The 12,568-nt window shown below is 37.1% G+C and overlaps 2 protein-coding genes across 2 annotated transcripts; both read left to right on the top strand.

Annotated features, from left to right (window-relative positions):
- The first annotated feature begins 1,224 nt into the window (after positions 1 to 1,224).
- On the top strand, positions 1,225 to 5,707 carry LOC126801138 (choline-phosphate cytidylyltransferase 1). The gene is made up of 8 exons (XM_050528604.1): positions 1,225 to 1,484; positions 2,006 to 2,119; positions 2,321 to 2,416; positions 2,638 to 2,680; positions 2,848 to 3,003; positions 3,098 to 3,178; positions 5,046 to 5,144; positions 5,232 to 5,707. The coding sequence occupies exons 1-8, from the start codon at positions 1,321 to 1,323 to the stop codon at positions 5,481 to 5,483; spliced, it is 1,005 nt and encodes a 334-aa protein (XP_050384561.1). The 5' UTR covers positions 1,225 to 1,320; the 3' UTR covers positions 5,484 to 5,707.
- Positions 5,708 to 10,575: 4,868 nt separating this feature from the next.
- Positions 10,576 to 12,401, top strand: LOC126800621 (zinc transporter 1-like). The gene is made up of 3 exons (XM_050528012.1): positions 10,576 to 11,418; positions 11,542 to 11,691; positions 11,900 to 12,401. The coding sequence occupies exons 1-3, from the start codon at positions 10,813 to 10,815 to the stop codon at positions 12,203 to 12,205; spliced, it is 1,062 nt and encodes a 353-aa protein (XP_050383969.1). The 5' UTR covers positions 10,576 to 10,812; the 3' UTR covers positions 12,206 to 12,401.
- The last annotated feature ends 167 nt before the right edge of the window (positions 12,402 to 12,568 follow it).

The following is a 12,568-nucleotide window of genomic DNA, read 5'->3' as shown; positions in this document are numbered from 1 at the left end:
CGACAACCTCATCACTAGCAAGCGCAAGAAAGGCTGCAAAGCTCGCAGTGACATCCTCCTGAGTGGAGGAGGGAAAGTCTAGGGTAAGGAGATATGGATGTAGTGGTGGAAAAATGTTGGAAACGACGTTGATATGGTGGCTAGGGTTTGAGACCTAGATAGAGCGGCGTGCGATTGCTATAGTAGAATTTTTATAAATTAAATATGAGTACTTATTTTTATTTTTTATGTTCTAATTTTACTATTTATTTTTTTATATGTCAATCATTAAACACAATTTTAAATTAGCATACTGTGAAAATACATATGCATAACTTCACATGCTAATTAGTTGATAAAATGAGTTTCCGTTACAAGAATATAGATAAAAAAAATCATTTTTTGCTAATGATCATTTGCAGAAAGTGATGTTTCGCACTTGGCCACGTTGATGATGTATCACAAAATATCAAAGATATGAGTATATCGATGTGTATATGTGGTCGTAATATAACCACCCATACTACACTTTTGTTCAGCTTGGCCCCAGGAACATAGATGAAAGGTAGAATTATTAATTTGGGGGATCAATTATTTGCTGGAATATTAATGAAAATATGAGAAATTCGGCTACTTTTACATCACTGTGTATTTGGTAAGGTATGACTAACAAGAGGATACCAGGTACGTGTTGGATGCCAGAAGCATATCACCCTCCTAAAACGAAATCTTCAGGATGTCTACACGTCTTATTTTTTTTTTCTGTCTTAGAAGAGAATATACACGTCATATATGCATTATATTTTGAAGTTTATAATAATGTGTTTTAACAATTTGAAACATAACTACCACGTACATGGTGAAGTTAGTAACAGGCGTAGGTAACCCTCATACCAATTAAATTAAGTTCGAATCCAACTGTTTTTAATATATGGAGTTTAAATCACAATTCATTTTGGTCTTCACGAAGAGAAAACGGTTTAACACGACTCCTCATAAATTAATCTCTGATTAGAAAGTCTTGAGAATCCCACGTTTGATTATATATACATAAAAAAACAATTTAAAACATTTTTCATAAAAAAACAAAAGAAAAAAAAAACAGACAAACAGCAGAGGGTGCACGTACGCTATGCGGAATTACCGCATATTCTGAGGTTGTACAGTTTACCAGGGCGGAAGGGAATACAAAATTACAAATACACAATGTAAGAAAACTCAGAACGGAAGCTTCATAGAGGAAGCAGAAGCAGAAGCAGAAGCAGAACACAGAAGCAGCTTCTTTAAGTGGTGAAGAAGCCCCACACACACTCAGCTTCTTAATCTGTTTGGATTGTATCCATGGCAGAGGTTGCTGCTCAGCCCAAAGATACTTCTCCCACCACCGCCACTACTACTAGGAATTCCGATCCCGACGACAACCGTCTCGTCCGCGTATACGCCGATGGGATCTACGATCTCTTCCACTTCGGCCATGCTCGCTCTCTTGAGCAAGCCAAATTATCGTACGTTATTATTCTTCATTTTCTTATGTATTGCTGTGTTCTCGATTCTGGGTAGCTCTCATTTGGGTGGCTTCACTTTGTTTTCTGGCGAAGTTTGCAGCTTTTTTGTGTTTTATTATCTGGGTATCTGTTGTTTTTCTGTTATCGTTTGCTTATCCTGTGAATTTTGCTTGATTCTTCATTGGTTTATGGTTTATCTCATTCTTTATTAATTGAAGATGAGTGGTGATTAATCATTTTATAGGTTTGTACGTGAATGCGCTGTATTGGCTTATTGGATTCATGTGAGTTGTATAAGCTTGTTTAAAATCGTAATTTTCGAGTATGTGAATGTGTATGGGGATGCTTCTTAGGGTGGGAACATGTAAGATACTCGTTCTAGGCATTATATCAGGACTACAGCAGAGTGTAGAGAGCAAAAAATGGGATATTCTCTGTACCTTGTGGGTGGAGGTGTGCCTTGCTATTGGTACTTTTTAAGATTGATGTGTTTTGCTTACAAGTTGAAATTCTGGCTTCAGGTTCCCTAATACCTATTTGCTCGTTGGTGTTTGCAATGATGATACCACTCACAAGTATAAGGGGAAAACTGTTATGACGGAGTCCGAACGATATGAATCTCTTCGTCATTGCAAGTATAATGGTTTCTCTGTTACTTTATTGTTTCTCCTACCACTCTAAATCTTCTGTTCTCTACCCTGTCCGGAAAGTATGTTTTTGGTTCTGTGGATATATTAGGATGACATTTTAATACATGTATACATAATATATCGTGTGATTTTCATTCCATAGAGTTGTGTGGTCAAGACCATAAACAATCAAATTGATTTGTGTAGGTGGGTGGATGAAGTCATTCCTGATGCACCGTGGGTAATCAATCAAGAATTTCTTGACAAACATAATATCGAATATGTAGCCCATGACTCTCTACCGTAAGGATATTTGAAATTCTCACTTTCAACCATGCTGCTTCTTGTTGACTTTAATTTCTGAAGCCATGATTTTAACTCAATATCCTGCTCTCCTGTTTCTTTATAAGCTATGGTATAACTTAGATGTTGGTATCAATTGTAGTTGTGTATGTTCCACAGTTTCATTATTTTAATGACACTGACCATGCAATCGTTTATACTCTTTGATGAGTCTTGTACAGTTATGCTGATGCAAGTGGAGCAGGAAAGGATGTATATGAATTTGTAAGTTTCAGATAAAAGTTACATTTCTTTTGTTCCCGTGTCGCATTATTCTTTGACAATGTTCATCATTCAATGGTTTGGTGCTCATAGAAAAGAAGCATTGCCCAACAAGTGGCAGATTTTTATGGAGTCTCGTTTATGAAATTTATACAGTTTCCTTTTCTTAGGTCAAAGCAGTTGGCAGGTTTAAGGAGACTAAAAGAACTGAAGGGATATCGACATCAGACATTATAATGAGGATTGTAAAAGATTATAACCAGTATGTGTTGCGTAACTTGGATCGTGGGTATACTAGAAAAGAGCTTGGAGTTAGTTTCGTGAAGGCAAGAACTTTAGTTATGTGCTTACTAATTAGTGTATATCTGAATGTAGTCTCCTTATGAGTTCTTTTCCTTTGTTTTCCCGTGATATCTACAGGAAAAACGATTGAGGGTGAACATGAGATTGAAGAAGTTACAGGAGAAAGTGAAGGAACAACAAGAAAAAGTTGGAGAAAAGGTATGTCCATGTTGTTCTGTAATTACTGCTTGTAATGGGAGGATTGGGATGGGGTTACTTGGGTTAGACAGACTGAATGATATTGCCGGTCTTTTTATGCGGACTATCAACTTTTCATGTGGCATTTCTTTTATGATGAGATTTATTGATACCTAATTTACTGGTTTGCCAAGTTTTAGATTTTTTGCTATTTTTTTATGGTAGAGGAACTTATTCGGGCTCAAAACCGTTTTTTTTTTTGCTCTTTTAAGTTGCCATAATCACAGGCAGTGAGGAAATAATAAGGAACTTAAGTGTAACTTTGTTTGACATGATTAAGCTCATCATTATTAGAAATTTACTTTTCTTAAAGATATGAACTTCGTTCCTTCTAATAAAGTGTCTCTATGGTTCTGGGGTCCTGTCTTGTGTAATGTACAACTCAGTGTATGTATATGTTCATTATTCTGGCTGTTATGTTATTATGGGAAAATTGGCAGTTTTCTGTTCCCAGTTTCATTTTAACCATGCCTGTGATTCTTTCCTTTTGATATTGTTCCTTCTCACTTTGCATTTCTTGGCTTACTCATTTTGTTTGTGGAGTAATTCTCATTGCTAATGAACTTAATGAGCCTAGTGAGAGCCAGGGACATATCTGTGCTCAAGGCTACCTGGGCTGCAGCCCAAGGGAAATTTCTCTGGAACACTTGTATAGATAGTTACATGCATCATATAACCACACAGACTAGTTGGTTAAGTCATAAAGTTCCCACATACCAGATCACCAGTTTAAGCAGAAATAATTTAGGTTTCTTCCATATTTCCTCTTCTATCTTCTTTTCGTTTTTCTTTCCAGTTATCTCGTGCACATTAGACTATGGAGACATGAACGAAAGTGAGATTTTATTGGGGCTTCATCCAACAGAGAGGAACATCATTAAATTAGCCCACCCCCACATCTAAATTCTGGATATGTCCAACACAATTAGGGTTTATTTTAGCATTTTCATTGCATGCCCCCTTGGACGTAATGTAGACTCTGCTGTTATATGCAAGGCATGACATCTATTGTTGAAGAGCATCTTTGACGAATGAAGCACTTAGACAAGAAGTACTTTGAGTTGTATTTTGAGAGCTGCAGCTTCTGTGCTTTGAATAATTAGGTGTTTTCATTGTTTGTTTTCTATTTTTGTCAAGCTGCTATCTTCCTGTTTGTTAGCTCCTGATTCTTCTCTTTCTACAAGGAGGGGTGTGTTTTTTGAGTACTTCTCTCACTGCAAGTTTTGTTTTTCCATCAAGAGGAAAACAGTTATAGGACTGACTGGACAGAGTTTGAGGGAATAGAAAAGTTTCCAGCTACTGTACAACCTCTTTGTGTCCACTGTCCAGCTATTCTGAAGTTTACCAATTCAGTCTCAAAGAGTTTAAATCTTTTTGAGTGACACCTGCATACAGACGCGCAGATACACACAAAGGTTTAATTTTGTAGTTTCTTATGCTGTAGAGAAAAGGAAAGCAAACAACTACAAAATGTTTCTGTTTTCTTGTCCAGAAGGAATCGTGCCGTAGCATAAACCTAACGGGTTCCTGATCACCAATCAATTTCCAGTTCCAATCTTTCAGATTTCTTGATTCCATTTCATCCCAACTTCCTATCTGGTTCATTTTGGTTTTTGTGCTTTCTTCCAAGGCATTTGTACTCACACATTGAATTATCATGTAGTTCAGTCTGTTACTTTAAGTCTGGCTGAACAATCCTCTTATCTAATTTGTCATGCTCCAAGCCATCACGATGTTGTTGCTAACCTCTAGTTCGTTCTTTTGTTATCTATTCTCCAGTGCTCGTATATGTTTTTGACTGCTGTATATATCTTACTTGAGATTATAGATTCAAACAGTTGCTATGCATCGTAATGAATGGGTAGAAAATGCTGATCGCTGGGTTGCTGGATTTCTTGAGATGTTTGAAGAAGGTTGCCATAAAATGGTAAGCCAGTCACTATGAACAGATATCTATCAATATAGAAGTTGTTATTTTTGCTATTCTTGGCCTCATAATGTGGAATTATCTCAGGGCACTGCCATTATAGATAGATTTCAAGAGCGATTGAGAGGGCAGCAGTCAGCAGGTCTGCTGGAGAATGGTCAGGAGATTACCGATGATGATGCTGAAGAATATTACGATGATGAAGATGAAGAGGATTATGATGAGGAAGAATATTATGACGATGAAGAGTATTATGAAGAGGTATATGGGAAAGACTCAAATAATGAGAGAGAGGGCAGTGGTAACGGACAGAGTCAGAAAGAAAAAGAGGAGAAATAAAATAGTGACAAAGAAAAGAAGTAGGGGACTCTTTTCCATGCTTGCAGTATATATTGGTTGCTGAACTGTCACTGCTTGTTCATGAAGTTCTGTAAACTACTATACGATTTCTTTTTGGTGGTGAGACATGATTTCCTGAATTTACACTGGGAAGCACCAGTCACTAAAAATACTTGTGGTGTAATTTCAGCCTTTAATCCCCAGACTTCAGTCTGGTTAGAGTATCCTTATCATTTCGCACCCAGTTATAGATTTGATGCTTTTCATCTTTGCCTTTCTGCTTGTTGTGGCCACTGTTCTAAAAAGCGGCCACCTAGGTGGTCATAGGTGGACCACGGCGTTAGGAAGTGGGTCACCATCATGTTTTTTGCCTATTCGATTATTCGTAGTATTCGAGAGATTTGGCGGTCGCTTAGGCGGTCATAGGTGGTCCACGGCGTTTCTCGGCAGTCCGTGGTGGTTAAAATCGGTGGACTTTTAGAAATAAAAAGATTACAACGCAATAGAAGTAAAAGAATAGGTGATCCACGCCGTTCCTTGGCAGTCATAGGTGGTCTACGACGTTCCATGGCGTTCATCGGCGGTCCGTGGTGGTTAAAATCGGTAAACTTTTAGAAATTATAACGCAGTAGAAGTAAAAGAATTTCATGACGAAGATTTTATTTCGGATGATGACATGAAAGATTAAGAAATAAAAATGAATATTGAGTTTGATTCCGATACCGAAGAAGTTAGTGAAAGATTTGGAGAAGAAAAACTTGAGATTTATTTTTGCATTTGTTTTACAATTTACTTTTTATTTTAATATTTTTGGTTATGAACTTTGAACTTAAGTAATTTTGAGTTTAGACTATTTTGAAAATTAATATTGAGCATTATTATATATTTTTAATCATATAAATAGTTTAAGGGTCAAATTAGATTAAAGTACAATTTCTCATCTTAAATTATAAAAAAGTCACTACTGATTTCTCAATTATAAAAATGTAATCTCAATTTATTAGAAATTAGAAAATAATCAACAAGTTTAGAAAAAATAAAAAAATACACTAAGTTTAGAAAAAAAAAAATTAGAAAATAGTCATTTTTTAAATATTTTACAGATAATTTTAGTTTTTTTTTTCATCATCTTATTCTTTTTCATTCTTCTTGTAATTTCGGCCATAACTTTGTCGTCCGGTAATGAATTTGAGAGTTGTTGGTATCGTTGGAAAAACCTATCTCCCCTCGTTAATTTGATACCCTACCCACTCCAAACCAACAACAGTACAAGGTGCCGCAACCCTCGCAAAGGGTTGCTGCCGTCGATTGGGGTACTCCAAGAAATTCCGACGAAATCGGAGCTCAAGGTTCCCTAATTCTATTATCTTCATTCTTTAGCATACTTATACCAATCTCCTTTAAATTTTTTCATAATTTTGCATATTTAGACATTTCCTCTCGGCATATCACAGCCGTTGTCACACTATCTATCACAACTACTATCACACCTACTGTCACACCTTCTGTTACACTACCTATAACACTCGTTGTCACACAACCTGTTACACTTGTTGTCACATCCGGTGCCACACTACATGTTACACCCCCTGTCACACCTTTTATCACACCCACTATCACATTACCTATCACATCCGCTGTCACACTACAATGACTACATATCACACCCGCTGTCACACTCGATGTCACACCCGTTGTCATACTACCTATCACACCTGCACACCTGCTGTCACACCCGTTGTCACACTACCTATCACACCCGCTGTCACACTACCTATCGCACTGTTACACCCGTTGTCACACTATTTTATGTGACTATTGTGACAAGATGATGAAGAAGAAGAAGAAGAATGACTAGAAATAACGAACCTTTGTTTACTGTTATGCGATCTTAAACTTCTCAAATCAACTTATATCATCTAGATATCGATATTAATGTGATGCCACACCCTCAGCCACAGTACCTATCACACAAATATTGTTCTGTGACAAGTAGTGTGATAGGTGGTGTGACTCCCACTGTGACAATCGTTGTGACTGCTATATGTGGGCGACATTGTAACTAAAGGGGTCAAATTTTGTAATTATGACGGGCACCCATAGAATTGCTATGGGCACCCAAAACTGCATCTTCTCCAACCGGCGCCTCCACCTTTCATCTCCACCTTGCGTACAGTGACCAAGCTTTTTCTGGAAAACCTGACTGTTCGCGGCTCCATAATCCATCTCCTCCTCTCTCTCGTCAAGATCCTCCACCCCAGAACCCGACTGTTCGCCGCCATGTCCTCTTTCCTCCTGTCGCCTCCGAACTCTTCCCGGACTATCCCGCCTCCACCTTCTTTTCCTACAACAATGCCGAGTTCGGTTTCTCGCATGGCTGCCTTCTCTGGTCCGATCTAGTACATATTGCTATGGTTGTGACGTTGTTGTCTTCGTTCTTGGAGAGCCTCGGCAGAGGAAGCCAACAAAGAAAAAAAAAGTGTTTTTTTTAAGTGGCAATATTGTAATATTTAACAAAATTATTGGCAATGCTTTAAGAGTTTTTAAAAGATGATTTTTTTTTATAATTTGTAAATCCTACCGATTTTTTTCTAATTACATGTGTGAAATGTGACTTTTTTAAACAAAAAACTCTAGTTTAAATACATGTATAAAAATAAATAAATATTTAATAATTTGAATCTGCCTAGGCGCCGCCAAGCTGTCTTGGCGCTAAGAGGTAGTTGTCTGCCTACGTACTGTCTAACGCTTTTTCAAACTTTTGTTGTGGCTATACTTGAACCGTAGATTTTCTTCACGAGCTTAAGAGTCACAATACTCTGTTAAAAAAGATGTAGATTATGTCAGCTTTGCATGTTCATCGAAAACGATTTGTTCGTCCTAGTCATAAGGGGTCGCTATTAGTTGGCTTGTTTATGACAATTCTTTTGGATACACGCTTGTTCATGACTTTGTATCAACACAAACTGGCATACTCTTACTATCACATAATTTCATAAATTCTATCGTTTACCGTCCAAGTTGATGCAGTCCGTAGACTGTAGATGATATCTGTTGCTACTCGTCATGTCTTATTGTCCAGGTTATGTCAACATTCTTTGAATAATCGAAATCAAGCTTTAATTTTTTTTTCAAACAATTCTACAAGTCTGATCAATTTGGAACCCTGTGAAATATGTTCAGGCACGAGATTACTATATAGCTAGCTGAGTAAAACAACTGTTATGTGGCTTCTCACAATTATGTCCTAAAACTCCATTATTTAAGGCCAAGATATAAGTTTTGCTTGTGCAGACTGCAGAGTGCGCACAAACTGGCTTATATAACTGTAGGCAAGTCAACCCAGAGTTTATTAAAGTACAAGAAATGGAGAATATATTGTACGACTAGCACTATACTATGGAAACTTATCTCTTTGATCAATTGATCAACTCTGATGATTCAACATTTTGATGATCAAGCTCTTATTTTGAACTGCTTGCTGCTTCTTTGTGCTCATCTTCACGCTTTCCCACTTCGGTCGTCGGTCCTCGATTATTTTGAAGTTGTAGGTGATCTTTTGAATGGATTGGAGATGATCGATCAATGGTTTTTACTTGGACCAAATGCGAGTGTGGGGCTTGATGATCTGGTATTCTGGTTCATATCCCATCGACCCATCCACAAAGATAAGGACTATCCTTTTGATGGTGGGTTCTTCATATTCGTAGCTAGCTAGAGATTGATTTATTACTTTATTTACTTGCATACTATTAAGCAAATTGTTCGTGTCATTGTGTGATACTGTGATTGTTTTTGCATAATTCTGCTTTGTACAAGTAAATCAGTTCACGTAGAGATTAAAACTTTTGTTTATCTAGTATGAAATGAAACGAACAAGTAACAACGAACGTACTTATTCAGCGACCAATACTATAATAATTTTAAAAACTTGTCACAGCAGGATCCCTAGTGGGTGTGTTCAGTGTCAACTGATGCAAGTAGCTAGGACGGTCATGCAACTGATGCACTGATGCAGAAGAACTACGTGTAAATGTCTAGTGGTACTCATTTTTCAATCACTATTTGACATTTATAATTTAATTAAAAGAAATCATATTTAAGCTATTTTATCAAACATTATTTTGAGTTTCTTTCTAAAATCATACACCATACATTCTAATACGCTAAACTCTAAAACCATATACCTTAAACCATAAACTCTAAACCCTAAATCTTAAACCTTATACCCTAAATCATAAACCCTATATCATAAACTCTAAACTCTAAACTCAAAACTCGAAATTTTAGTTTAAAATGATCAATACTCATGAAGGTCATTTCACAAATAATAAAAATATATAAAATTATAATTTTGGTGTAATAAATCTATATGTCAAAATATAACAGGTGATGAAGACCACTAGACATTGTCACGTAATTTTCTGGAAGCACTGAATTTTTTTTTCCAATATGACACCGGCCGCAAAGGCTTCGATCGAATGCTACTTTTTAATTTTCGTTCATATTGATACAATATCTTCTTTGTTTCTAAGAATTAGGAAAACGATTAGAAAAGAATCAAATAAAGAAAAAACTGTAGAAATTGGAACGAACTTCAATACTGTCTATTGAAATCCAATTGAAAAATACATAGTTTCGTCACTTTTTCTTTACAACCCCATATTTCAGTAGTTGACTCTCTAATCTCTATGTGAATACTCTTGCTTCCCTCCAATTTTCCATGATATGTCGACATTCTTTCGACACTGGATATTAATACTTGGGAGTTTCCGCACAACTCAAATACTTGCCTTTCATATCTTTTCGGAAATTCCCAAACTGTATCACAAAGCAAACTCTATTTAGAATTAGAATTAGGATATTGAAATCCAATTGAAAAATACATAGTTTCGTCACTTTTTCTTCACAACCCCATATTTCAGTAGTTGACTCTCTAATCTCTATGTGAATACTCTTGCTTCCCTCCAATTTTCCATGATATGTCGACATTCTTTCGACACTGGTTATTAATACTTGGGAGTTTCCGCACAACTCAAATACTTGCCTTTCATATCTTTTCGGAAATTCCCAAACTGTATCACAAAGCAAACTCTATTTAGAATTAGAATTAGGATTCAGAATCACAAAGCGTAGTAATTTTTATTTGTATCATGAGCTCATAATTTTTTTTTTTGATTCCATCTCTTAAATCAAAAACAACTTCGAAACACACAGACCTTTTCATATCTCTTTATAAAGCTCGGGTCCCTTAAGTGTTACATCGGAAGAGATTGAACCTAGCTCTTACAGAAGAGTCTTCCTTCACTGTCGGACTATCCCCTTGACAATGAAGAAGTTTCAAAAGAATGGCCTCCTCTCGTTCTTTTGCCTCCTCCTTATACTTCCAGCCTTTGTTTCCGCAGAGTGTACGTGCGAAGCCGAAGATGAAGGTGGTAACAAAAGTGAAGCCTTAAAATACAAACTTGGTGCAATCGCTTCCATACTGGTGGCTGGTGCAGTCGGCGTTTGTATCCCAATTCTAGGGAAGACGATTCCGGCTTTACAACCGGAAAAGAATATCTTCTTCATCATCAAAGCCTTCGCAGCCGGCGTCATATTGGCCACCGGATTCATCCACGTGCTTCCGGATGCTTTTGAAAACTTGACGTCGCCCTGCCTGAAAGATAACCCTTGGGGGAAGTTTCCCTTTACTGGATTCGTGGCCATGATGGCCGCCATTGGAACTTTGATGGTGGATTCCATTGCAACTTCTTACTTCAACAGGTCTCACTTCAAAAATGCTCAGAATCAGGTTAATGGAGATGAAGAGAAAGATGGTGAGCATGAAGGTCACGTACATGTTCATACACATGGGACTCATGGCCATTCTCATGGTTCACTTGATACCAATTCCGCCGAGTCACAACTTCTTCGGCACAGAGTAATCTCAAAGGTACCTAATTACTCGGTTACTCTTGACTTCGCTTTGAAGTTTTTTGTTTAATTACTTATATATATAATTTTGATAATATTTGTTGTGTTTTATGTATACTTTTGGTTCATATATATAATGCAGGTTTTGGAGTTGGGAATTGTGGTGCACTCGGTGATTATTGGAATTTCGTTAGGTGCTTCTGAAAGTCCCGAAACAATTCGACCTCTTGTTGCGGCTTTAACATTCCACCAATTTTTTGAAGGCATGGGACTTGGTGGTTGCATAGCTCAGGTAGCTTCTCCCTCAGTAACTGCATCTTCGTTTTTCTCATTAATTCTAGCTTCTGTTTTTTCATTCAGCCGATTTATGCGAAAATAAGTCACAAGTCAACATATGTAGGAAAATGATGTTAAGTATAGTGATTTAGCGACATGTATGGCTATCAAGTCAAGTTGAAAAGGTCAAGTAATTAAAACTTTGTCTTTTAATTTTGCTGCAGGCGAGAGAGTCACGATTGACAACTATAATCATGGTGTTGTTCTTCTCGCTTACAACTCCCGTCGGAATCGGGATTGGTATTGGAATATCAAGCATTTACGAGGAAAACAGTCCAACCGCTCTCATACTTGAAGGGCTTTTTAATGCAGCATCAGCCGGAATCTTAATCTACATGTCTCTGGTTGATCTCCTAGCGGCTGATTTTATGAACCCGAAAATGCAGAAGAATGTAAAGCTTCAAGTTGGGGCTAATGTATCACTTCTCTTTGGAGCTGGTTGCATGTCTCTTATTGCCAAATGGGCATAACTGGAACACCGTCAATCATTTTTGTTCAGTTAAATTTCTTGCTAGAATAGGGACTATTGCTTTTGTTTTGTCAACTTTTTCCGCACCGCTTTAAATTGTTTCTCCTCCATGGTTTCGCCACAGAGCCATACATTTGGGAAGCACTTCAAATTTTGTAACTGTCTGTGTGAAAAAAATGAAACATACTTTTACCGTACCAGTTTGAAACTTATAGCAGTTGGTTACTTATTATTTTAATAATGACACTAGATCGAACCTTAGCAGTTTTGATGAAAACAAGCATCACGTACAATCAAAGAAGTTGGCCCAAGTAACCAGTAGGGCGTTGCCACTCTAGTGATGTAGAACTCATACAAAATAGCC

The sequence above is a fragment of the Argentina anserina genome, chromosome 6 (genome assembly GCF_933775445.1).
Source record: "Argentina anserina chromosome 6, drPotAnse1.1, whole genome shotgun sequence".
NCBI lineage: Eukaryota > Viridiplantae > Streptophyta > Magnoliopsida > Rosales > Rosaceae > Argentina > Argentina anserina.
This window is presented reverse-complemented; position numbering and strand designations above follow the sequence as displayed.